The sequence below is a fragment of the Pithys albifrons genome, chromosome 24, assembly GCF_047495875.1.
Source record: "Pithys albifrons albifrons isolate INPA30051 chromosome 24, PitAlb_v1, whole genome shotgun sequence".
NCBI classification, from domain to species: Eukaryota; Metazoa; Chordata; class Aves; order Passeriformes; family Thamnophilidae; genus Pithys; species Pithys albifrons.
The window spans coordinates 7,642,070-7,666,687 of NC_092481.1; the positions used below are offsets into that span (position 1 = coordinate 7,642,070).

At 42.0% G+C, this 24,618-nt stretch overlaps 1 protein-coding gene across 1 annotated transcript in view; it reads left to right on the plus strand.

Annotated features, from left to right (window-relative positions):
* MACO1 (macoilin 1) overlaps nucleotides 1-18,042 on the plus strand; it is a 29,057-nt gene extending 11,015 nt beyond the window's left edge. Inside the window, exons 4-11 of the mRNA XM_071576774.1 lie at nucleotides 1,896-2,019; nucleotides 3,268-3,446; nucleotides 3,916-4,414; nucleotides 11,680-11,838; nucleotides 12,022-12,204; nucleotides 12,919-13,039; nucleotides 14,906-15,080; nucleotides 16,135-18,042. Coding sequence (XP_071432875.1) covers nucleotides 1,896-2,019; nucleotides 3,268-3,446; nucleotides 3,916-4,414; nucleotides 11,680-11,838; nucleotides 12,022-12,204; nucleotides 12,919-13,039; nucleotides 14,906-15,080; nucleotides 16,135-16,337 — 1,643 coding nt within the window. The 3' untranslated portion in view covers nucleotides 16,338-18,042. The remainder of the gene's footprint in view (nucleotides 1-1,895; nucleotides 2,020-3,267; nucleotides 3,447-3,915; nucleotides 4,415-11,679; nucleotides 11,839-12,021; nucleotides 12,205-12,918; nucleotides 13,040-14,905; nucleotides 15,081-16,134) is intronic.
* The last annotated feature ends 6,576 nt before the right edge of the window (nucleotides 18,043-24,618 follow it).

Here is a 24,618-nt window from a genome sequence, read left to right on the forward strand (position 1 = left end):
AGTAAATACAGAGCACACATGAAATAGTGTTATGTTCATCCTACTACTCATTTAATGTCCTGGTTATTAGTTAGTAATATTAAAATATTATTTGCTCTGGTTATAGTTTAAATTAGTATTAGCCAGCTCTTTCTGTCAGTTGGATTCAGTTTCTGAGGAGAAGGCTGGAAATATCAGTGCCTGCCCTGACAGTTTGAGACTTATATGGAGAACTCTTCTGCCCTTCTGCTGCCATTTTTTCCTTAGTTGTTTGGGTTTGTTTTAATAAATCCTTGGGTTTGGGTGAGTCAGTTAAACTGGGGGGAGGTGGTTTAGTTTGCCTGAGCTTTAATACATGGATTACTTATATACCATTCCCTAAATATAGAAAATTTAGGAATAAAACCTGTTTTTTGCTTTTGTTTTTTTAGAGGTAACTTTTCACTGCCCAAATTTTTGGGTTTTGAGGCTTGTGTAATATTTCTTGTTAGCCCTGCCCTCAGAGCCCAGGGTTTGCAGGGAGCCTGGCTCATCTCTCAGCTTTCTGACAACTTAGTCATTCCTAATAATGGCAGTGTGGGAGCCAGTGGAAGATCCTGTGAGTCGGTTGCTGCCCAATTTAAAATACGTACAGAGCCTCCAGTTATTTTTAGAATTGTATGAAGATGTTAAATTGTTTCTGAAGTTGTTCAGGGTTGATGCTTAGGAACCCTAAAGGGAAAACCTCATGGACCAGTTTCATGACAATGGTAGGATTTCCTCTTTTTACACACTCTGAGTCGATGGGAACTTGCTCTTTTTGAGTTAAGATCTTTTTAGGTGGAATCTGTAAGGTCCCTTCCAACCCAAACCATTCTGTAACTCTCTGTGTGTGTTGCTGAAATGTTGAGTCCATTCAAGCTGCCCATTTGTCCCGTAGGTTTTTCATTTCTGAAGATTTCTGGGTCTCCAATGAATGCTCTTTCAGTTTCAGATTTGAGACCTGTTTGCAAACCAGCACACACTGTGTTGGTGTCAGAATGTAATCAAGAACTTGGTTTATTTCCAAGAGCCTGCAGTGAGGGAATATTGGGAAGGAATTCCTGGCTGGGAGGGTGGGCAGGCCCTGGCACAGGTTGGGCAGAGGAGCTGTGGCTGCCCCATCTCTGGCCAGGCTGGACAGGGTTTGGAGCCACCTGGGCTGGTGGGAGGTGTCCCTGCCCCTGGCAGGGGTGGGATGGGATGGGCTTTGAGGTCCCTTTCAACCCAAACCATTCTGTGATTGTTTTTATGAAGCTCTCGGTGTTGATTTGTGGAAATCTGCAGCACCAGAGGCATTTTCTGTTGACAAAGGGGTTTAAGGCCTTAGTTTTGCTTGACAACTGCTTTACATTCTCCCCACTAGTGCAGGAGGGGTAAGTCAGTCCAGTGTCCCAAGTGTTCCCTGATGGAGAGTTTGGAGTGGCAGAGTGTTCCCTGCACGACTGGCTATGGAGTGACCAGTGCTGGGCCCACTCCCTGCTCTCTCAGCTGGTTTGCTCCCTGTGCCCACTTTGCTGCTGCTCAGATGTGCCCAGCCTGGAGTGAGAGAGGAGTCCAAGCTCACCATTTCTGACTCAAAGATCATAAGCTGTAACATTATCTCATCTTGTGCAGGTTCTTCCACTTGTGTTCCTTGCACCAACCTGTTTCATGAGCTGTGCATTTGTTCTTTTTAACTGATGCCTTATAAAAGGAATAAAACAAGGGAAGAAAAGTTTACATTGGTCTAAAATAGAGATGGTCTAGACACTTTATTCTGAATAAAAAACCTCTTAAAATTATATATTTATGTCTGAAAATTTCCCTTGACTTTTGGAGTGTTTTAAAAATAAGTTTCAAATATTTGCTGCTTGTAATATGTCACTAAGGTGTCTCTCTGTTTTTTCTCTCAACAGAGAGGGGGGTGTGTTTACCAACAGTATCACTGTGGATACTTTTTGTTTATATTGAAGCAGCCATTAGATTTAAAGATTTAAAAAATTTCCATGTAGACCTTTGTCGTCCATTTGCAGCACACTGGTAAGTGAGTCTTTTTTCTCCTTTTCTTATTAACCTTTTATTCACCAGGAGAATTAATAATCAGGGCTTTTTGTTTTCGTTCAGGGTTTGGCTGTTCAGTTACCCCCTTGCACAACTGTTGTGAAATATTCCCTGAGGAAAGTATATAAACATGGACACAGGGTAACCTCTCTGAGAATAGTGTTGTGAGCTGGAGGGAATTTGCAGCATGGATATTCCAAGCATTTCTTGAAAGTTCTTGGCATCACTGTGCAAATTTTGCATTCACATGGTGAATAGATGATAAAGGTTACAAAAAAAAATTTCCCTGATAATTTATGGAATTGTTATGAAAATCTTCTTTCTCTTTGAGAAAGCACTATTCTTTTTCCCTGAGAAAGGTTCTCATGAGTGATTTAATAATTCACCAGAAGCTGTGAATAATCTTCAGGTTGAAAATCATGATAGAAGATTAAAAAACAAACACTGTTTATTAAACCTCTCATTTGAAAGTGAAAGTGATTTCAGGAAAAAGCCTTAACTGCAGAGTCTCCATCTCTGGAGGAAATGCACTTTTATTCCACAGTTCTTGGTGTTGTAATCACTGATCTACGTTGAAAATGTGTCCTGTTGTCCTGGAATCCTTTGGTCCAGTTCCCTGTGATACTTCTCCAATAAATTAGATGTCTGAGACTTTAATTTATGTGGTCTACATTGTGCAACAGATCCCTTAAACACCAGTCAAATCTGTACTAGGTTACCAAAGCACTTCAGGAGCTGTGAGGGAAGGCCTTTCTGCTGCTGGACTGGATGCCAGCCCTTGGGCTTGTCCTCAGAGCTGGGAGCTGCAGCCACAGCTGGTCTGACCTGGGGCAAAGGGGCATCACTGGCAGAGGTTGTGGCAGATGCAAATGATTCTGGCAGCTCTCTGAGAAACACACTTTGCACAGAGCTGTGACTGAGCAAAGCAGGAGAAGATTTTAATGGTTAATGCTCATCTGTGTCTGAGTTTTCCCCACCTTCAGGGTTTAAAACACAACTTGACTGTGCTTTGGTAAAATTTTTGTCAGATATATATTTATTTTTATTTCTTCATGTTTCTCCTTGATGGAACACCTCTGGTAGTGGATACACTGCATGATTTGTGAGCGTTCTGGGCAGTTGTCACAAGCTAATAAGAATACTGAGCAGTTGTAATCCAGCTGCATAATTTATTAATTTGCTATTGAGGTTGCAGTTTGAATAATAACATTGCCTTTTTCTCCTTAGTATTGGCTACCCTGTTGTGACTTTGGGCTTTGGCTTTAAAAGTTACGTCAGCTACAAAATGCGTTTAAGAAAACAGAAGGAAGTGCAGAAGGAGAACGAGTTCTACATGCAGCTCCTGCAGCAGGCACTGCCCCCAGAGCAGCAGATGCTGCAAAGGCAAGAGAGGGAGGCAGAGGAAGGCAAGTTATTACTTAATGTGTTTTCCATTTTCTGCTATTTAAAGAAAAAACACACACCGAACCTGCTAAGGAAGAGCTGCTTTAGCCCGTGTTGTTTTGATGAAAGTGCAGTGAACTCAGAAACAGCCAAAAATAAAATAATTGTGGCAGTGGCTAATGTGACAGGAGGAGAGAATTATGGCCTCTCTGCTTAGTTCTTTATTAGCAGCTGCATTAGTCTGGTCAGTCAGTGTTCTGTGAAGCACTGGTATTGAGTAATGAACCCCTTGGTTACTGTTCTCTGCCTGAAATGAAGAAAAAAAGTCTTAAAATACCACGTGGCTTCAGATTTGCTTTCCTGGATAGTCCCCAGGAATTACTGTTTTCCACAGAAGTGATTCACGTGTACCTGATGATTTTTCTTTCTGTGTCACAGTATTGATTGATTTAATGAACTAAGGTTTTGGTTTCTTTTACTTTGGTGTTGCAGCAGCCAAAGGATTATCTGATATGGATTCCTCAATACTTCTGCAGCACAATGGAGGCATTCCAGCCAATAAAAAAATATCTGCAACGTTGCCAGAGCTAGAATATAGAGAAAAAGGGAAAGAAAAGGACAAGGATGCGAAGAAACACAACCTTGGGATAAATAACAATATTTTGCAACCTGTAGACTCTAAAATACAGGAAATTGAATATATGGAAAACCATATCAATAGTAAAAGATTAAATAATGATCTTGTAGGAAGTACAGAAAACCTCTTAAAAGAGGACTCATGCACTGCCTCGTCCAAAAATTACAAAAATGTCAGTGGAGTTGTGAACTCCTCACCTCGCAGTCACAGTGCAACCAATGGGAGCATCCCCTCCTCATCCACTAAAAACGAGAAAAAACAGAAGTGTGCCAGCAAGAGCCCAGGCACACATAAGGACTTAATGGAAAATTGTATTCCTAATAACCAGCTGAGCAAACCAGATGCACTGGTAAGGTAAGTTTGATCTGAGCATCCTGTAATATCCTGCCTGCATTTCTGTACATCACATTTCTAATTTGTTTTTCTTAGAAAAATGGAATTTATGGTCACGTAAACCAGAATTGTTTCGTGGTGGAATAGGATCTCTGGAAGCTGAGCCTTTTGGGTTCTGCTCCTGATTTCTGTTTGATACACAGACTTGAGCAGAGGGTTTCCTTTCTACCTCAGAATACAATGGTCACCTACCTCACAGGGGTGTTGTGGGGCACAGGAAATAGCTCTGATTTGTTGACAGAAGGCATGAGATAAATGTGAAAAATCATCTGTTCTTGACAGCTCTTCCATGGAGTGACCTTCCCCTGTCTCGAGAATTCAGTGGGGTTTGATTGTGCCTGAACAGGTGTTTGGTCTTAGTTTTTTGTTTTGTTTTTTCCTTTGAAATGTTTGGCTTGTGTTTTAATCTTCAATTTACTCCTTGCAGTGCTGAGTTCAGGCTCTTGCTGCCTTCCTGCTTTAAGTACAGGTCACAGGGATTTAATTTAGCTGCCTTGTAACTGTGAGCACAGAAAAAGTCCCATCTTTGTCTGCTCATCTGAAGTTTAAAGAAAGCTGAATTTATGAGGTGCAGCTCAGTCCTTGCAGCATATCCTGAGACATGTGGTGTTGTCATGTTACCAGAACAGTCCTGGCAAGAAAGAGCTGGGCTGTGACTGTTCACAATGGGATGGAGAGATGTCTCCAACAAAACTGTTGTACAGTTATGCACTTTCCCACTATTTTGCACCTGCCTTATGCCTCTCTTAGTCCTTTCAAACACTCTTTGGCCAACAAATCCTTGGTGCCCAACTTAATTGGAGATCAGGTTTGTTTTCCCTGCATTTTGGTAATTGGACTTTTGACTCTGCTCTGTCTCTGAGGATTTGTGCTATGGGAATGCAGTTACTTCAATGAAAATGCTATTTTCTCCTCTGATAATCACAGTCACTGATTGACATTACTGCCAATTAAATATCCAGACTAATTGATGTCTAATGTCTGTAGAGAAACTTGTATGGAGCAAGTAAGGAACCAGGTAATGAATGTAATCTGTGAATCAAACTCAGCCAAGGTCAGTGGGGTGCAGAGGGCTCTGCCTTCAGCAACACTGCCCATGGACAGGATGCTGGGTGTGTGTGTTCCCATTTCCAGCTGGATGTCTGTGCTCTTTATAAGGCTTGTCTGCTCACAGGTCAGTTCAGTTTGCTGCAGCTCAAGATATCATTCCAAAGTCCTGAGAAAAGAGAAGGGAAGGGCTTCATAGAATGACCTGCCAGACGAAGAATTTGTCCCATGTAGCTGTGACAAGGAAGGAGATTTAAACCTTGTATGTTTAAAATTTAAGTTACACATTGAAATCCTTAAATGCTGCAATGTGGTGGTCACTAATTGTCCAAAGTGGATTTTTTAATGCACAATTAAAAACAGTAAACTCGATGGTGTCTCCTTACAGAATTCCAGCTTAGCTCAGTGGGTAAGGACAGAGTACACAGTTAGTGTACCCTGACAGTGCCTCTGTGTACCCTTACCCTGAAAGTGAATTCAAGTGCTTCAGTTGTTTGTTTGTCAGGTGTTATTATGGGATGTGTGGGTGTGATGTGGCTCATTGTGCCCTGATTTCCCTGTGCAGGAGGCCGGGAGGGAGCCCTGGGAACACCACCAGCATCCTGTGCTGCTGCTCCCAGTGTGTTACAGACAGGGAGGACTGAAACCATTCATGAAATCCTGTTCTATTCTCATCTGAGTGTGTAGCTCCTACACCAGTGGAAGTAAAAACCTTACCTGACAAATTGGATGGGATGCAATGCACTTAAATTTAAAAATTCATAGTTGGTTTTCTTTTAACCTTGTCAGTTATTCTGTCCCTCGAGTGTGAGGCATTTGTTCATCATCTTTTCCACTTCCAGTAGTGTTGCTCATTCCTGTTATTAAACTTTCAGGCTGCAGCAATTCTGTACCCTGAGAAGGGCTGAGTGAAGTCCTGCATTTGTGTCCAACTTTCAGATCAGGTCTGCTCAGCTTCCAAATAAAGACACTTTTTATAACCTCGTGTCCAGCAGACTCGCAGCAGGATGGCAAAACCAACTGCTTTCCTTTTGTGTTCACAAGCCATTTCCCTGAGCTGACTAACCAGTATTAAATGTAAAACATGCCTTATGGCTGCTGGGGAACTGGGAATAACAGGGCTTGGGACAGTGAAGGTTGAGGGGGTTTGGGAACAGGGTGGTCTTGCAGGGTTGTTAACTTCTAAATATTTGATGTGCCATCTGTATCTGGAAGGGTGCTGCTAATTGTTTTTATGTGTTTATTTATACAATAGTGCTCTTATTTGAAGCTGAGTGTGAGTTTTTGTTCTGTCTGGTAGATGGTTGGTGCCTGAGTGTTTGTTTTTTTGGAGAGGAACTTACTGATCCCCCATCCCTGGGTATTTCAGTGACTATTATGTTGTGTTACTGTCCCTTTGATAGCAAGAGCTGAGGGATTCAAGAGGCTCTGGCAATAATCTCATGGGTTTTGCTGTTGCTACAGCTGAAATGAGTATCTCCTTCTGAGGGATGCTGAAATCTGCTGTTTGTTTGTCAAGCACTTAATAATTGAATCTCTGCTCTGAGCTGCTTATTTCCCACTGCTGGGGTAACTGGGCCAATGGATGGATCCATTTGGTATCCAGTGGGTGGATAAACTTGGAATCCCTTTGCACTTACTGTTGGTTGTCAGTAGGTACAGAACAAAGTCACTTTTTTACTGTTTCACTGTAATTTCTGAGGTGAAACAGGTTTTGTTTGTGCTTTAGAGGCTCAGTGTGTGGAACAAGCCTGAGCTGTAATTGCTGCAGAAGTTACATTTTCATGTGTTGCATATTCATATTACACAGGAAAAATCAAGACCTGCCTCTGCTTTTTGCACCCTTAAGAGCCCCAGAAGTCCTGCACCAAAAAGCACTCACAAAAACCTGGCAGTGCAGCTTGGCAAGAGTGGCTGTACCCACAGAGGTCCTGCTTTGGCACGTGAGGTGATGAAACAAGCTGTCCTCTGTACTAATTATTCTCAGAGATAACGATGACACCTTCTGGCAGTTGGGCCAAGGAAGGTATTTGTGAAGCAAGAGCTGGTCTACCACATCTTACTTTGCTTTTCTAAAATTCTGTTGCTTGCAGAGACAGATTTGAAGGTTTTCATGTAAATTTATGTCCATTTGATGGCAACCATTGTGCATTTTCCTGGCACTGTTGTTGCCCAGGGTGGTGCTGCCTGTTCCTTATCCCCCCTGCCTGAAATGGCATTGGCACACCAGAAGCTTCCTGCTGTCAGCTGAGTGGGGTGATGGTCAGGGTTTCCTGCAACAGGATGGGAGTGAGGGCGAGTACAGAACAGGAAAGAACTGAGGAGGTGAATTAGAAATCTGGGAGATGATCCTTCTTACAGCCCATTTTCAAGGCACTGTCAGCACAGTGCTTGGACTGTTCTGCAGCAGAATAACCTTTTGAAATGCCAGCTGCTTAGATCAATGCTGTGCAGGAGGAAAATAAGTACCTTGGCTTTCTCTCTGTGGATTCCTGTCCTTTGTGGTGATGAAAACGCTCTGAGGAGCTGCAGGTGCCAGTGTGGGTGTTCAGCAGGACCCAGTGCTGCAGGATCAGTGCCCACTTCAGAGGGGCAGCTCCCCTGCAGGAGCTGCTGGTGCCACAGCAGAACAAAGGGGAAAATGGGGCTTTGGAAAAACATCTGAGTGCCTTCGGGGTCTTCTAAAATTTTAATTTTGATATAAATTGTGCTTAATTCCTGTACCATTGCCAGGCAATTGTGAGCTGGAGTTAAATGAGTGAGTAACTGGGCAGCAGGGTCTGTTATTCTCCAAACATCAATGCTTAGGAGCATTAAGCTGAATTGAGTTGTCTTTAAGTTGATCCATCAATCTTCCCTGAAGCATTTGGAAAAATACTCAGTCTCTGAGGTGACTCCTGATTAATTCTCTTCTTGAGTGAGATTAGGAGTGGTATGAGGTAGTGCTGAGAGAAGTAAATGGATAAATCTGCATTTAGAATAATGACAAACTGGAAGAATTGACCTTGATTGTATAAACAGCACAACATCATAATTTGCAACAAACTCTCATTTTAAAAAGCAATTCTGTGTCAGAAAGACTTGTAGTTTGTGCAGCAATAGAGAAAAGCATCTTCTAGAACTCAGGTTTTCTTTACTTCCCCCTCCTTTGTAAATAACCTTTTCCAGTAAGCCTGGAAATAAGAGACCTAAACAGAAAATGAAATCATAGTAAGAATAACAATAATCTGAAAAATGCTGGTTTATTGGGTCATTTATCATTGTAACAGCAGTGCAGACTAGTCCAGAGGGGAGGAGGGGAAAACTGCACTGGTCTGTGCTGGCAGCAGCAAAACTGTCTTTTAGGGCTTTGCATTGGCTTACCTGGATGATGTGCTTTTATTTTAAAAAGGGTGGTTTTAATGTCCTTGTGTGAGAAATGGCCTCTCTAATGGTGGGTGACCTGACAGAGAATGAAAGTGTATGTGTGGTTTTGAGGGGAAACTGTGTTCATGTCTTTCCTCTTTTAATGAAGTTGTATCTCTATCCAATTGTGGCAGGGCTGGGAGAGAAACCAGGTAGGAAACATTTGGTCCCTGCATTATGCTGGATTGTTAATCTTCCTCATTTTAGGTAGTGAGGAGCATTCATTTGCTCTGTAATTTGCAGAAAATGTCTGCTCTGGTATTTAAAGCTGTAGAAAAACCTACAGCATAATGAAAAGGTGTAATTAAAACCTGCTAAAATCTCACTTTAAAACTTTATTCTAAACAAGACCATCAATATAGATCAATTTCCAATGATTTTGTCTGGCATTGACTTGCAAAAGATGTTTCCTCTGTATTAATTCTCTTCTGCCCTTCGAGTGGTGTCTCCTGAGTGTGCAGCCCTTTCTGAGCCCGAGCCCACAAATTTCAGACTCACAGCTGTGGCTGGACAGTGTGACCTGTGCTGAGAGGGGAGCAAAGCTGGGCCCTGTGGCCTCATCCCTTTCCCTGCTCTGGAGGGCTGGCTCCCTGTCTGCTCCCACCTGAGGGCACCCCGTGGATTGTGCAGGATTTTCCAGCACAGTCTGGAGCAGCCCCTGAGTGCTCAGGTGCAGGAATGCCACCAACCAGGTGGCTGCAGAAACTTGAGCTAATGTCAATACTCTGTTGCCAAAAGTACAAATTCAGCTTGTCCTGTGCCAGCACCTCTGATTTATTCAGGCTTTATGTGATCAGGGTTTCTTTCCTGGAATAATAAATACCCCAGATAAATCCCAGTGTATCTTATTTGAGCAAGTTTGAGAGTCTGAGCTACAGGCAAAAGGCTGTTCACAGCTGTCTTGTTTTCAGTTATCACTTTATTGTAGACATGTATATTGAAATTATAGATGGGTATTTGTCAGTTTAAAATGGGATTTATGTCCTTTCCTTTACATTGTCCTACCAACCAGTTTTTCACCTATTTATGAAGACTGTCTGGCACACAGCAGGCTGGGAATGGTTCCTGCATCCTCCTACTCTCATTAAAAGGTTTGCTCTTTATACAACACTGAGCTACTGCTTAATGAAAGATGAAATGGAACTCTCATGTCTTTGCCCAACCACTGTCCAGTCTCTCACTTCACACCCTGAACACGGTGACAATACAAACCTAATAACACCTGTAACATCTGCTGGTGGGTTTCCATTTTGGGGTTGTGTGGTTAAAAGAATATTTGGTTGGGTTTGCAAATTCTTTTCTTTCAATAACACAATACAAGGTTTTGAAATTATTTTTGAACTTCCACTTGAAATGTGTATTTTCTTTGTGCTATTACTATTTGCCTACAAGTATAAGTTGTTGGGTTTTTTCTTTTTAAGGGTACATTTGACCATGGTTTGTACAACAATAAAAGGAGTTGGTCTTACCAGGGGGGCAGTTCAAGTCTGACTAGAAAGGCAGCAAGTGGGATCTGAGCATTTGAGTTCTCCAAATGTGTTGTAGCCCAGCCATGCTCCTTTAGAGGCTGTTCCTTGCTGTTAATTTACCTCTTTGGTAGAGCTTTAGCCTATTACAGACATCCTTTATGAATTTGTGTAACTTTGATGATTCCACACTTGACCTCTTGATTCATTGGCACAGGATGTTCCCAGGGCTCGTGCTGTTCCATCTCTCAGCAGCCTTTTAGGCTGAGATTTTCCTGCACTGAAGCCCAGAAGTGTTTCATGAGGAAGGCAAAAAGCTGTAACCATTTATCTGCACTACTGATGTCAGTAAGGGCAGTTCTTTTTGGCTTTTGTGACTGTTCTTCTCAAGTCTTAATGCTTGACTGCCACAATCCTGTGAGGAGTCCTGGGAAATGAAACCAGCTCGGTCTTCTTTGTGAACATTTACAAACTTCCAAATCAGTAACTGACAGAGCAAGTGAGGGTTATGTGAGAATGACTGAGGTGTATTTTCTTTAAATACGCACATAACACACTTAAGAAAGGTTGATTAGTCACCTGTGATGTGTTTTTATTCTAAAAATCAATAACCTTATTTTGAAAATGTGGGGGGAAATTAAAGTGAGCTGAGTGCCTGTCTTCTGAATCTTGTGTTTTATTTAACCAGTTTTTGTTGGAAATATTTTAATTAATAAGATTCCATGAATCTTCAAGAAATTTCTAAAGCTACAATTCAAGTGGATAGCAGATGGTCCCTGTTCAGGAGCAATTAAAACTAAATTTACTGACTCCTGAACTGTGGATGACTTACCACGTTCTCATTATTCACATCATGTGCTACAAGAAAATACCAACATATTGAGGTGAGAATTCAGCAGTATGGTGCATAGCTCAGCTCGTGCTGATACATGAAACTCTGAATTTGTGGAGAGAAGTATAATTTGTTCATATGTGGGTCTGTCCTTGCTTAGAACTTCTCAGACTTAACAGTAAATATAATTCCATAGGATTTGTTTTACAACTCCACAGTGCACAGAGGAAACCAAATTCCTGTGGGAGATTGTGAGGTGTATGTGTACATGGAGCTATATGTGTATGGTTATATAAACCATGATTATTTAGCAAGGATACACAGAATTTCTGAGAGCTGATTGTTGGAAGTCTGAGGGTTTGGGGGGTTGGCAGATGGTGCCAAGCTCCCTCTGCCGGTTTTTATATAACGCGCTCGAACCTTTGGGTGAGCGGGACATGAAGTTGAAATTGTCTGTTCAAATGTGTCGTTGTTAGGTTGGAACAAGACATCAAGAAGCTCAAGGCTGACCTGCAGGCGAGCAGGCAGGTGGAGCAGGAGCTGCGCAGCCAGATCAGCTCTCTGAGCAGCACAGAGCGCGGGATCCGCTCCGAGATGGGGCAGCTCCGGCAGGAGAACGAGCTGCTGCAGAACAAGTGCGTGCTCAGGGCTGGGCCTGGGGCTGCCAAGGGGCATTACTGCTGTTGCCTGGAGCTCTTTGGTTTGCTTCATTGCTTTTAGAAGTAATATTGCTACTAATAATACTACAACAGTTTCTAGTGTTTGCATTATGTAGTATTTATAATCCCCCATTGAATACCATCCCTGTTACCTTCCAGATTGCACAATGCTGTACAAATGAAACAAAAAGACAAACAAATGATCAGCCAGTTGGAGAAGAAACTAAAGGCAGAGCAGGAGGCACGAACCTTTGTAGAAAAGCAATTAATGGAAGAAAAGAAAAGGAAGAAGTTGGAAGAAGCAACTGCTGCACGTGCTGTGGCGTTTGCTGCTGCCACAAGGTGCTTTGAGGAGGCTTTTTTCACTCTTGTGTCCATAAAGGAGGAGTTCATTTCATTCTCTAAAAAAACAAAAGAGTTTATTGGTGTTAAGGCAGAGGGCAGACTGGGAGATCTCCAAGCCTCAGTACCTGCATATATTACATTTACACATGTAATATGAATTACATGGATGAATATGCTCTACAGAGCACATTTAGAACATGATGCTCTAAATTATCTGCTGTTCCTTGATTGTGCTGACAGACCTGCCTGGGTCAGTCTGCTTTGAAAAATGGAACATCTCCTTCCATGTGGGGACTGTGAATCAAGGATTTGTGCAGTACTGGCCAAAATGCAGTTTTGATCCCACATCTTGGAAGTTTCCTGCTCTGGCTGATGCTGCCAGTGCTCAGCACTGGGCTTTCAGTGGTCACACACATGCAGAGATGGGAGCACTGCACAAGTGTAGGTGGCATTAATCTGCAGTGCTCCAAATGTCTAAAAAGAATTATTTCTAATTTTCTGTTCTCCATATTTCATAAATATTCCAAATTTCCTAACACTTGATGTATAACTCTCTGCCTCGTTGCCTTGTGGGAAACTATTTTGCTGCAAAGAAGAAAGTTAACTTCCTCTTTTTATCCTTCAATTTTTATATTAATTTTCATGGTATGAGCAGTTGAGCAATGACAGCCTTGTTTCATTATTTCTTCTCTTTTCATGTTTTTTCTGCAGGGGAGAATGTACTGAAACTCTCCGAACTCGTATCCGAGAGCTGGAGACAGAGTGCAAGAAGTTAACAATTGACATAAAGCTGAAAGAAGATCAGATACGAGAGCTAGAAATGAAAGTACAGGTAATGACAAAGCACCAGGGGCATCCCAGGGAGAGCTTTCAGCCCTCCAGAATCCAAGGATCCACATAAGAGGCAATCACCACCTTCAGTAGTTGTGCTGTTCAGATGTTTGTCTTGCATGTCTTGCACCAGGGTCTATCAGAAAGCAGAGGAGGGAGGTTTAGTCTCAGCTCCACACCATTCAGTTGGTTACATTAGAATTTTTTCCCCAAACTCATTGTTCTGTTTAGGCTGAGGATTTAATCCCCTCAGCATTTTTTAGCTGATGCAAGGAGCTTGTTGCCAGTCTCTATCATTATAAATTCACCAATTTATTTACACAAATTTGTTTAATTCACTTGATTTATATAATTCCTTATTTTATTTATGTATCATTATATAATTCACAAAGGTTGCAGTCTGAAGCACTGGCCAGGCTTTTAAAGTGCTTCAGCATTCAGAGTCCTTTGTGGCAGACGTGTAGCAGACACAGAGTCTGGCATGTTACAGAGGAAGAGCTGAAATGTGTGAGCTGCAGTTGACCTTATCCCTTTCAAGTGTCTGTTCCTAAAGATGTACTCAGACTGTCAGCTGATGGTTTGCATGAATAAGTGTTTTTAATGTCTCCTCAAAATCCACCTGGTGTTATTGTGGACTTGCTTCCAAACAACACAGGCAGCCTTGTGGTCCCAGGGTTTACCAACCCCTTGCAAACAAGGGTGGTTTATTTGTGGAGAGGATGAGCATGGCTTTCAAATAATTAAAACCAGCTATAATTAAGCTTTTAAATTTTATTAGCTTCTTCAAATTCTTAGAAAAGCTTTTTGTTACAGGCATTAATATTTTCCCCTTTGCATTATTGTTTCTGCATTTAAAAGTATAGAATATTTTTGTGTATAGTATTTTTGTCCTCAGCCATGGGTTGCCTGTCTCTTATATACAGGATACTTGCTTCCTCTTTTTTTCTTCTTTTTTCCATATTTACTGGGTTTGCAGCACACTTAGATTCAATGTGGGAAGTATTCTGAGATAAAGAAATCCCTCTCATCAGCCATTTGAAATAGCTTAAAATGCTTATTTAGTGTCACTTTGAAGTATATGACAAGAGTCAGTTCCCGTGGAGGGTCTGGAGCATCAGGAGCAGCTGAGGTTGCTCTGGGGCTCAGCCTGCAGAAAAGGGGTATTGGGAGGACCTTCTCATTCTCTGCAACTCCCTGACAGGAAGGTAACTGCTCCCAGGTAATAAGTGACAGGACAAGGGGAAACAGCCTCAAGTTGTGCCAGGGGATGTTTAGCTTGGATATGGGTGAAGTTTTTCCATGGAGAGGGTTGTGAAGCACTAAACAGGCTGCTTGGGGCAGTGGTGGAGTCTCTGTCCTTGGAAGTGTTCATAAAACGTGTGGATGTGGCATCTGGGGCCATGGTTTGGTGTGAACGTGGTGCTGCTGCGTTGACAGTCGGACCTGAGGATCTGAGATGTCTTTTGCAGCCTCTCTGGTGTGTGATGCACCCACTGAGGTTGTGGGAAGTGTTTCCACATCCCACGTGCCTTGGCTGAGAGGGCTGTGCAGCAGCTCAGCTGGCACTTGGAGGAGCTTTTTGGGTTTGGGGTGGAGGGTCTTACTATGAATGAAGGAGGGCTGAGGAACAGGGTGAATGGTGCTCACTGCACTGCAATTATACCTTGTTCATTATGGCTTTAATCACCTGTTTGATGGCCATGTGTAATTACTAGAGGTAATATTACAGTGTCCTTAATTAACCATCATTTTAATTTTACAGCATTAATGCCAGGCCCAGTGGCTTGCTGTGGGGAAGAGAAAAGGCTCCTCAGTTTATCTCATGAGTGAGGTGAAGGGGGTAACATTGTCCCAATTATTCCTGCAGGAGCTGCGGAAGTACAAGGAGAACGAGAAGGACACGGAGGTGTTGATGTCAGCACTTTCAGCCATGCAGGATAAAACACAGCATTTAGAGAACAGCCTGAGTGCAGAGACCAGGATCAAGCTGGATCTGTTCTCTGCATTAGGAGATGCAAAACGGCAGCTTGAGATTGCCCAAGGTAACCATGGAGGGTTAAATTCCACACACAGCAGAGAAAATTCATGGAAGTATTTCGGGGTGGGTGGGATTTGGGCCCCACTCAGCATTTCAGCTCCCCCTCTCACAGCTTTGTGAGTGTGAGCCTGAAACACCCATCTGACCTCTCTGCCCTCACCTGTCAAACTGACAAGAAATGTCAAGATGGATGTTTTAAATTAATTTATTTTTATTTTCTACATTTTTATAAAGCATTGCATAAAGCTGGAGGTCTTTTGAAAAGCTAGAGGAGTTCTCTCTTTGTAGAGTTAAAACAATAGTTGCTGTATATTAAATCGTTGTCTTTGAATCCTAATAATAATATTTTATGACTCCTGAAGTAAATAAAACCTAAACTGGGGGGGAATAACCCAACCTGTTCTAAACCTCACCCTGGTGAGGCAGGAGTGGTGATGCCACCAGAGGGAGCAGGAGACCAGCACAAACCCCAGCCCAGCCTGGCCTGTGTGCAGCTGTACAAGCCGTGGTGCAAAATTAAATAAGCTTTTGATTTAACACCAGTTTAATTTCCCTGCAGAAGTTTGTTTGCAGGAAAATTTGATTAGAGTGAGAAATTGTTTTGTTTCATTTCACTGCTGCTTTTCTTTACCTCGTTTCATAAATTGTTGTAATGATGTTGTGAGTGTGCACAAAGGGGGTTAGAAAAATGATGAGAATTTAACAGTTTTGAAAATAAATAACCCATTTAATAAGCAAACACTTGTGCTCTTTGTGAGTGGAAAAGTGCAGAAAAATGTTGAGCCATAGAAATAATCTTTGGATGTGGTGCAGCTGTGAATCCAAACAATGCAAGATTATAATGCAGAGCTGTGTTTGGTTACGTTACATGGTAATTAGGGATAATTAAACACAGCTCCTCAACAAAGCCAGGAGTTACACGAGTTGTGCTTTTACTGATGGCATGATAAAGAACTGAATGTCTTTGGAGAGTTGCACTGTGACAACTCAACCCTTGAACACTTGGTGTGGGGTGAAAAATGCTGCTGGTTCTAAGTGATGCTGTTTGCTGTTTTCAGGGCAAATCATTCAAAAAGATCAGGAAATCAAGGATCTAAAACAGAAGATTGCAGAAGTTATGGCAGTAATGCCCAGCATTACATACACTGCAGCCACCAGCACTCTGAGTCCTGTTTCCCCACATTACTCTTCCAAATTTGTGGAGACCAGCCCTTCTGGACTTGATCCCAATGCCTCTGTTTATCAGCCCCTGAAGAAATGAATGCCAATTTTCTTTTTGCCCAGTAATTTTGTCATGCTGAAGGCATCACACAGGAGTGTCTCTTGCAGTCAAGATGAAATTGTATTGTGTGAGACTGTATTTGTTGTCATTTAAAACAGGATAAAAGAACATCTGGATTGACTAGAACTGCCCATCAGTTTTTCTTGTAAATTTTTAGAAAACCTCACAGAACTTTGCAATTTATTTTCCTTGGCCAATACATTAAAAACAATTCTTGGTTTTCAAGTAGCCAATTTTGCCTTTTTATGTACTCTTGCATGGTTTCCTCTTGAAAAAATACAGGGCTTTGCTTGATTTTGAACCCTTTCTTCCTTTTTTTTTGTTTAATAATCAAATTGAATTTGCAGATTCATTCAGAAATAGTAAGGAAAAAAATCTTTAGTTTTTACAGTGAAAGGGTTAAATAATCTAACAAAGCTTTGATTTATAGATGTATTGAAGACAAATACAGGATGTTGCAGAAGATAATTTGATTTACCCCTCAAAGGACCAAACAAATTTCAGGGGCGTTGCTTAAGGGAAAGAGTAAGAGAATAGATGATGATGTGACGGTGGTTGTTGTGTGAAATATTTATATTCCCATGGGTGTTTTTAGTCATTGAGAGTTGCTGACAGTCTTGTTCACAGTGCCTTGGGAAAAGACATTTCAAGAGGAAACTTGATAGTTTAAACTATTTTTCCCCCTTCACTGTCATCTAGCTTATATATCAAGCTCATTACAGAGTCTGCTGCAAATTGTACATGGTAATTTGGGTGTTCATTATAAACCAAGGTTACATCTTCTGTTTATTTTGATATAAACTCAGCAGTGTTCTGTAACTTGCCTTGATTATTCTGCACCGTGGAAGGCACAATATTAATCCAGGAGTGTTAACGTGGAGGTGGAGCTGTGCAATGTACTGTATACAAGAGACTGTAAAGCTGGCTAATAAAACCTGCAGTTCTGGGGTTTTTATTTTATTCAGCTGTGATTTACACTTTATATCACCTTGTGTTTGACAGTTTAAATGGAGCTGAATGTTTTCTGGCTGTTGTGCCAAGGAGTTTGGGTTATTTGAATCAGTTTTAAAAGCCAACTCATAAATTGCACAAAGGTTTAAGTTAAAATGTACATTATACATTGATAGAAAGTGTTTGCACTGGCAACTTCTGAAGTGTTTCAGAGTTTGGGAGGGGTGGGATTGGAGGGGTGGGAAGCAAAATTGTATAGGAAACTAGCAGAAAAACAAACCCAGCATTAGGATTTTGCAAACATGCAGTGGACTCTGGAAGGACAAATTTTTTCTGAAAAGAAAATAATTTTTTTTTAATTATGGTGTTAATTGGCATGTTGCCTCATGGGGAAAAAAAAAGGTAGGACAAGCAAGTCAATAGAAGTATTAAAGTTACATCCCTTGAATCACGGATATTCCTTTGGGATACAATTTCTAGCTTTAGCCAGGTGTGCATGTTGCTGTCATTTGCATTTTTGGATCATCTCGTGTAATTGTCACCATGAAAGTGTTCTCAGAAATGTCATGGGTTTTTCATCGTTGTGCAAACATGAAATACTGTCATTGACTTTTTGTGTTGAGGTTCCCCCACCCGGGCACAGTTTTCGTTCAATACTTGGTCTTGGCTGCATTCTTTTTTTTCTGTGGGGTTTACAAAGAATAAACATTTTCTTGCAGATAAAAAGAGATAATTATTTTTTTGCCTTTTTAACTGACCTGATTTAGAAGTGTAAAGAACACATTTTCTTTGAAGAGCACCCTGTTATTCCAGGTAAGTGTCTTCTCCAGCAGAGTTTCAGTGAAGCAGAAGGAAGAACAGATGTTTTCTGTGCTTCATGTATAAACTTAGCAAGTTCCCCTGTCCATGGGCTCTAAAAAAAGAGGAGAAACAGGTAAATTTAAATTTCTTGAGAAGTGCAGCAGTCTGCAAGCTTAGCCTTTTTCTTTCCAGCCACTCTAACTGCAAAAGCAAGGCCAAGAGGGACAGTTTAGAGGTTTAAGCATTGTCCTTGTCTAGATAAAAAGAAAAAATACCTTTTCCCTTGTTTTCAGTGTTTCTGCCCAATTGTCTCAGCAGCCACAGTTCCTGAGAGAATTGAGAATCCACCTTTGAGGTAAATGAGCTGGATTTTCCCTCTTTGCTTTGGCTCCTGACTCGGGTGTTCTTGCACTGCCTTGAACCTCCAGGTAAAACTTTTCAGATACAAGAAATTCCAACCTCAGCCATCCTGTGGTCCTGCTGCAGGGACTGCCAGAACCCCCCAGTTCCCTGAGGACACATTATTTTATTATTATTCTCAAGCCACCACCATTGTGACCTACAGAGATCATTTCCTAATCAAGGTACATGATAATAAGTTCACAATTTGAACAGATCCTCCTCAGCTGAAATGGGAATGTTCCTTCAGGAAAGGTGAGAGGGTTTGCAGGCACCAGTCTGCTCTGAGGACAAGGGGAAGGAGATAATTCAAGCATCAAATCTTAAAGCAGCCAGCCCTTGGGTCTTTAAATATTGAAATGACTGAAATGGAAAATATCTCAATGACTCACCCTAAGTTGTAGTTGCAGGATGAATATGTGGGGGATTGAAGCACCAAAGTGTGCAGAGGAGTCACTCGGGGTATTTTGTTTTTTCTACAGTCAGTTTTGAAATGAGGAATAAATACTCTGGAGAGATCTGCCAAGATAAAACTTCAGTATCCAGAACTTTATCCAGCCAGCATAAGCCTAGGAAGCAAAGGTAATGGAAGGGCAGGGCCTGTGTGTAATGGCTTTGAGTACCTCAGGGTTTATCCTCACTGAAAATGTAAGTAGAGCGGAAAGCAGTATGTAATTTTAATATTTAACTAAAAGCTCCTTTACTCATAGAATTCATTCTATAACTCTGCCAAGATGAACTGGCTCCTCTTTCTCAGCATATTTCGTGGTGATGGGGAAGGGAAGGCTTAAAAGCATTGCTTGAACTCAGTCTGACTTCATCAAATAACTTCCAGACAGTAAAAAATCCCTGCTTGGACTGGAGTGTCCTCTGGAGTGGAGCTGGAGATCCCACCTGGAGAGCAGGACAGCAAGGGAACCTCCACCTGCCTCCAAGGACCTTGCCACTGAAGGGCTCAAGCAGAACAAACTTGTGGTTTGTTTTTCCTTTTTCTTTCTAAACTGTTAAATCAGATTTGGAAGTTGTTTCTCACCCCCACGTTGCCTTAAGCACTCTGGAATTACACTCTGGAGGAACTGGCTCCAAGTCAGTTTCTTAGGCCAAAAACAACGTGGCTTTTGGCATTTCCTGGTCCTGCCATTCCTGTGTCCAGGAGCTGGCTGCTCCAAATTCATTATTGTTGATGACATTTGGATGCAACAGGTGGATTTTTGCACTTCAAAATAAAGAACTGTCTCTTTCCAATAGCCAGAAATACACATTTGAAGGAAAATGCTCTATTCTAAAGTTTAACCCTTTACCAATAGTGCCTGTTACTGAGAATAAAACTGTTCCCAAGATTAACATTTGAGAGTCCAAGAACCCAAACTCTGCACTGAAGTCCCCCAGACAGGGATGTGCACCCCTCCAGTGCAGCAGTTGGATCACCTGCAGCAGGAAATTGCTGGGGTTTAGTTTTGGGGGGATTTTTTAAGCTCAGTGATTATTAAACACTTCCACTGGAGCTGGGGTGCAATGGGGATGTTTCTTTCCTACTGGATGCTTTATTTAATTTGGAAGTCAAGGTCAGAAATAAACCCTCAGCACGTTAATACATCATAGATTATAACAATGAAATCTGAGATGCCACAATATCTTCGTTGAGTCACTAAAATAATACCCATCCATAAAACTGAAGCATTCCTAATAAAGGAAAAGAGGCAGGAAAAATCCATTTCAATCAAGTTCAGATGTAAGTGGCTCATTTACCCACAATCTGAGTGGTGATTATGCTGTTCTAGACCATGTTGTCAGGTTCAGAAAATACTGGGGTTTAGTGCTTGCAATGAAAGTCTTTATACATCTTGCATAATTAACATTAAATTTCCCATCAAAATGTAGCTGGTCTGAACAATAATGGTTTGATTGTATTAAAAAGTAGCGACGGGAAAGTGTAGCCTCTCTCTTTACAAATGCTCCAGGAGTACATTACTTTGTGGGGAAAAGCAGTTTTTCTTGCTCTACCCCAAAGCATCAGTTTAACTCTTCCCACCAAACCCTGCAGTTCCCTGAGCATAACCCAAGTGGCAGCTTCAGGGGGATTTTCTTACCCTTTGCTTTCAAGCCATTCCCTTCCAAGTCTGATGGAAACATTCCTTATGCAAAATGCATGGCAAGCATTTTAAAGCCAAGTGAAGGTGGTGCTCAACCCAAGGGATTCCTACAAGATTGAAATAACCAGCATTTTACAACCTTTATCTCTGTTAAGTGCTCACTTCATCTGATCTGTTTCCTCACGTGTTTGCTGCTATTTCCCAGCTTTCACTAACCTTGACTAAACAATTGGGACACATGATCTTTTTGTAACCTCTTTGGATGAATTGTCACTTAGAACTGTAGGTTTATCTGTAACTTCTTTGTCTTAGTTAGGCTTAGAGTGGAGGTTTTTTCCAACCCCTTTCTGAACTAACTGCCATATAGAATAATTACAAGCAATTTTTATCATGAGAAGATTTATGCTTCACCTGCTTTTAGAAACTTCTTAAATATTGGGCTGTTTCGATGGGAAAGAAATATTAGAAGTGAAGTAGCCTCTTATTGGTGATTAGCCTGAAAACCAGAGTTCAAATACCCACAAATTCCAAGTAATTTTGGATCTGAAACGAAATGTTGTGGTTTAAGACAGTTTCAAGTTAAAGGGACCTTTGTGTCCTCTCCACAACAGCCACGAGAGGGCTCAGGGGGCCTGGAGGAGCTGACCCTGCTGGGAGAGCAAATTCCTCAGCCCAACAGGCTGGAGAAAATGCCATTTTTTCTAAGAAGACATCTGAATGTTATTTCACAGTCTTTCTGTTATGTGAAGGAATAGGAGATTCATCTTGGGAAGCCCAGAGCCCTCAGAAATACGTGGATTTGTGTGATAATGAGAGTATGATCAGTGTGTGACTATTCCATGTGATCTTCCATGGGTACTCAAAGAAAGGGAAGCAAGAAAGCTTTGCCTTATTCTCCATCTCCAGAAGACTTCCTGTGCCAGAGACTGAAGCAATGGAAATCCTTGGTTGAAATTGGATGTAAATACTGGAAATTTTTTCAGTCTCCAGTTTGGGGTTGGGGGACACCAAATTCCCTTCCCTGTCAGCAGCAGCACTGCCACGTGGGCTTTGCTTTGGGGGCATTTGATCTGCTCTGATTTGCTACGAGCACTTGAGTTTGTTTATTGGGCTGTAAAGGGCCATGGCCCACTGTGAGTGTGCCAAGAAACCAGGATTGCTGTGATTTTAATACCATCTTCCTCATGGCAAGTGTGTATCCTGCAGGAAATCCTTCAACTCCTCTCTCCCTGCTTATCCACCTGCAAAATGGCATTTTTGTTTCTTGGCTTCTCAGGGGAATAGTTGAAAGCTTGCTTCATGTCTATTGCTGCTTTAAAAGTTCAGAGATGATTAAAATGTTCAGTATTTCTGAGGGGGCTTCACTGGGCTCTGACATACAGGAATAGTTTACAGGTAGGAATTTCTCTGGCAGATATTTTGTAAAATATTTGGCTTCCTCCTGTGTCTTACCCTGCCCACAGCAGCAAAACATTAGTAACAATAAAAGGAATACATAAATTATGCATATTTTAAACAAAATAGTCTGATACCTTCTGGTCCCTGTCTTTTTAATTCGTTTCTGATTTACCATAGCTAAAGAAAAAAGGGGGGAAATGCAGTAACACAATGGAGAGCAGCAGGACCAGCTTAGGCCTTGACAGGGGAGAATCTGGAGGAATTCCAGCTGTGAGTTTTACTCTATATTATGGCACCAAGTAATGCCCTCTCAGCCTCATTCTCACGCTGTTGCTGAATGGCACCAATACTTATAAAGACAAAATGATCCTCAAGTATTCAAACACAAAGGCAAGAGTCATTCAGTGGAGAGGGAGCCTGTTCAATTAGCCCACATACACCAAGGCACTCCAAAGGCACCATTATCTGGTGGTTCCAGCAGAGCTCTGCAAAGCCCTGGGCAAGGCTGGGTTTGCTCTCAGTCCTGGCACTGAGACTTGCTGTAAAAAGGGGGTTTTGAACTGGAAAATGCCAGAGCAGCTTCTTGCTTCATAGCAACTGATCTGTGGAGACACAGGAGGGAGAAGGATTAAACAGGAGAATTTTCTCAGCACTTCCTCCTTGTTTTTTCCAGCATTGGTGTTTAATAGCTGTTACATGAACCAGCACTTATTGATTCCCTTTTGCCCTTAGCAGAGTTTGTTTTTCAATTTCTCTGTATTTCAGTTGTTCCTGCCCTGATGATCCAAGGAAGCATTAAAAAGAGGGTAAGAAACACCACCGAGTTCTTCCCAGCTTGAATAGCTGATCTGGTTGACTCTCTGATGAGCCTGTGGAACAGCAACTTTATTTGTTCTGTCATAGCACTTAAAGGAGCTGTTGGACAGGGATTCAAAACCATCCCTGGCAACTCGGCAGCAGCATGTTTGGGGTTCCCTTGGGCTTTTTTTAAATTCTTTTTTAATTCCAGGGGCTCTCAGCACAACTCCCAAGTCCCATAAGCCACAACAATCACTGAGCTGAGATATCCTGCTTGGCAGGTAGGAGTTATTCCCTCCCATGTGGGCTCTCTGTGCAGTGGAGCTCTGAAGGTACAACTCCCTCCACTCACTGCCTGGCTCTTTAGAGAAGCTGCTCCCTTATTTAAAGGAGCTCATTTGCCTGGCTGGACCTCTTCATCTCCCTTGTTTTCTGCAGCTGGTGGAGTTTCAGTGTGTTGAAAGTTTGCAGTCTTTCTTGATTGCACTTTGGATTGCAATTCCAGTAATGCTATTTCTCAAAGCCCAGACTTTGACAATTACTTAGCCTTATGTTTGGCAGTTAATAAGCTGCATAATTGCAGTTCTAGGAGCAGATCCAGTACCTTTAGCAAGCACAGTGGAATCTAAATACCTTCTTCCTTCTCTGCCTTGAAATAGTGTTCATTTCTTTCTCCTCTAAATGACAACAGAATTAATTTTGGAGAGACCTGTTGCTTGAAGTGGAGTCAGTGGATTAATAAAAGGGCTAATTATTAAAGCCAGAAGATGCTCCCTAATGATTGTTTCCTGCAAAGTTAATGTTTGATTGGAGAAGGTCATCTGCAAGCCTGAGTGTAAAACCTGCCTCTGTAACAGGAGGTGAGAGCACAATTACCTCCTCTCCATGCTCTGCACTGCTCTGCTCTGCACCTGCTCAGCCCAAACAGTGAGCCTGGGGAAGAGCTGGTTTGCCATGGGACAGTTACAACCCCAAAGGTCACAACTTTTAATTAAGTGGGAGAAATTACATCTGTGCTTCCTAGAATGAGCCGTGGGCACCTGCCTGAAACTGAACTTTCAGCTCAGTGTGGCCTGTGAGGGTTTTCACTGCACTGCAGTTTTCTGAGAGCTCAGTTACCACGTGGCAGAGGTGCAAAGGAAATGAGTGTTTGGTGGTTTTATGCCCATGGCCTGTGCTGAAATGAGAGGAAATGTCTAACAATAACCTGTGCCCCAAAAGCTCAGCCTGCAGTGGGGCTGGGCTGGGGGTGGCACCCCAGACCCTCTGCCTGCAGCTGCCTCTCTGCAATATTCAGGTGTCATTGTGCTGAGTGGCACCTTCCCCACCAGGGATGGGCATTCCAGTGCTCCAGCTGGAAAAGGAGCTTCTCTCATTCCGGGTCTAAGGCTGAGCCTTTCTAATCCAGCCTTGTGGGGACAGGTTATCTGCAGGCTGCCAGAGCCCACAGGGGTATTTCCATGCTGAATCTTGCATTTTCACTGTTTTCTCCCACTAAAAATTAATTGGAAAGGACATCAAGAGTCTGGCTTAACATTGTGATTTTCCTGAAATGATGGTTGGTAGTACAAAGGGTGGGAAGAGACCTCAGCTTCTCCCATCCCTGCCACTCACTCTCTTTGTGGTTTCAGGCAAAGCATTTAACCTGTCTTTGCTTTGAAGTTGGGTTTGTTTGGTTTTTTCCATGTAAAATGAGAATGATACCATAAAACCCCTGAGAGCCTCATAGGAAGGGCGTTGTCACAGCTTTGCCAAGTCCTGTAGTTTTTAGAGGAGCGGATGTTTAACTTTACAAATTAAAACAAACCCCTTTGAGTAAA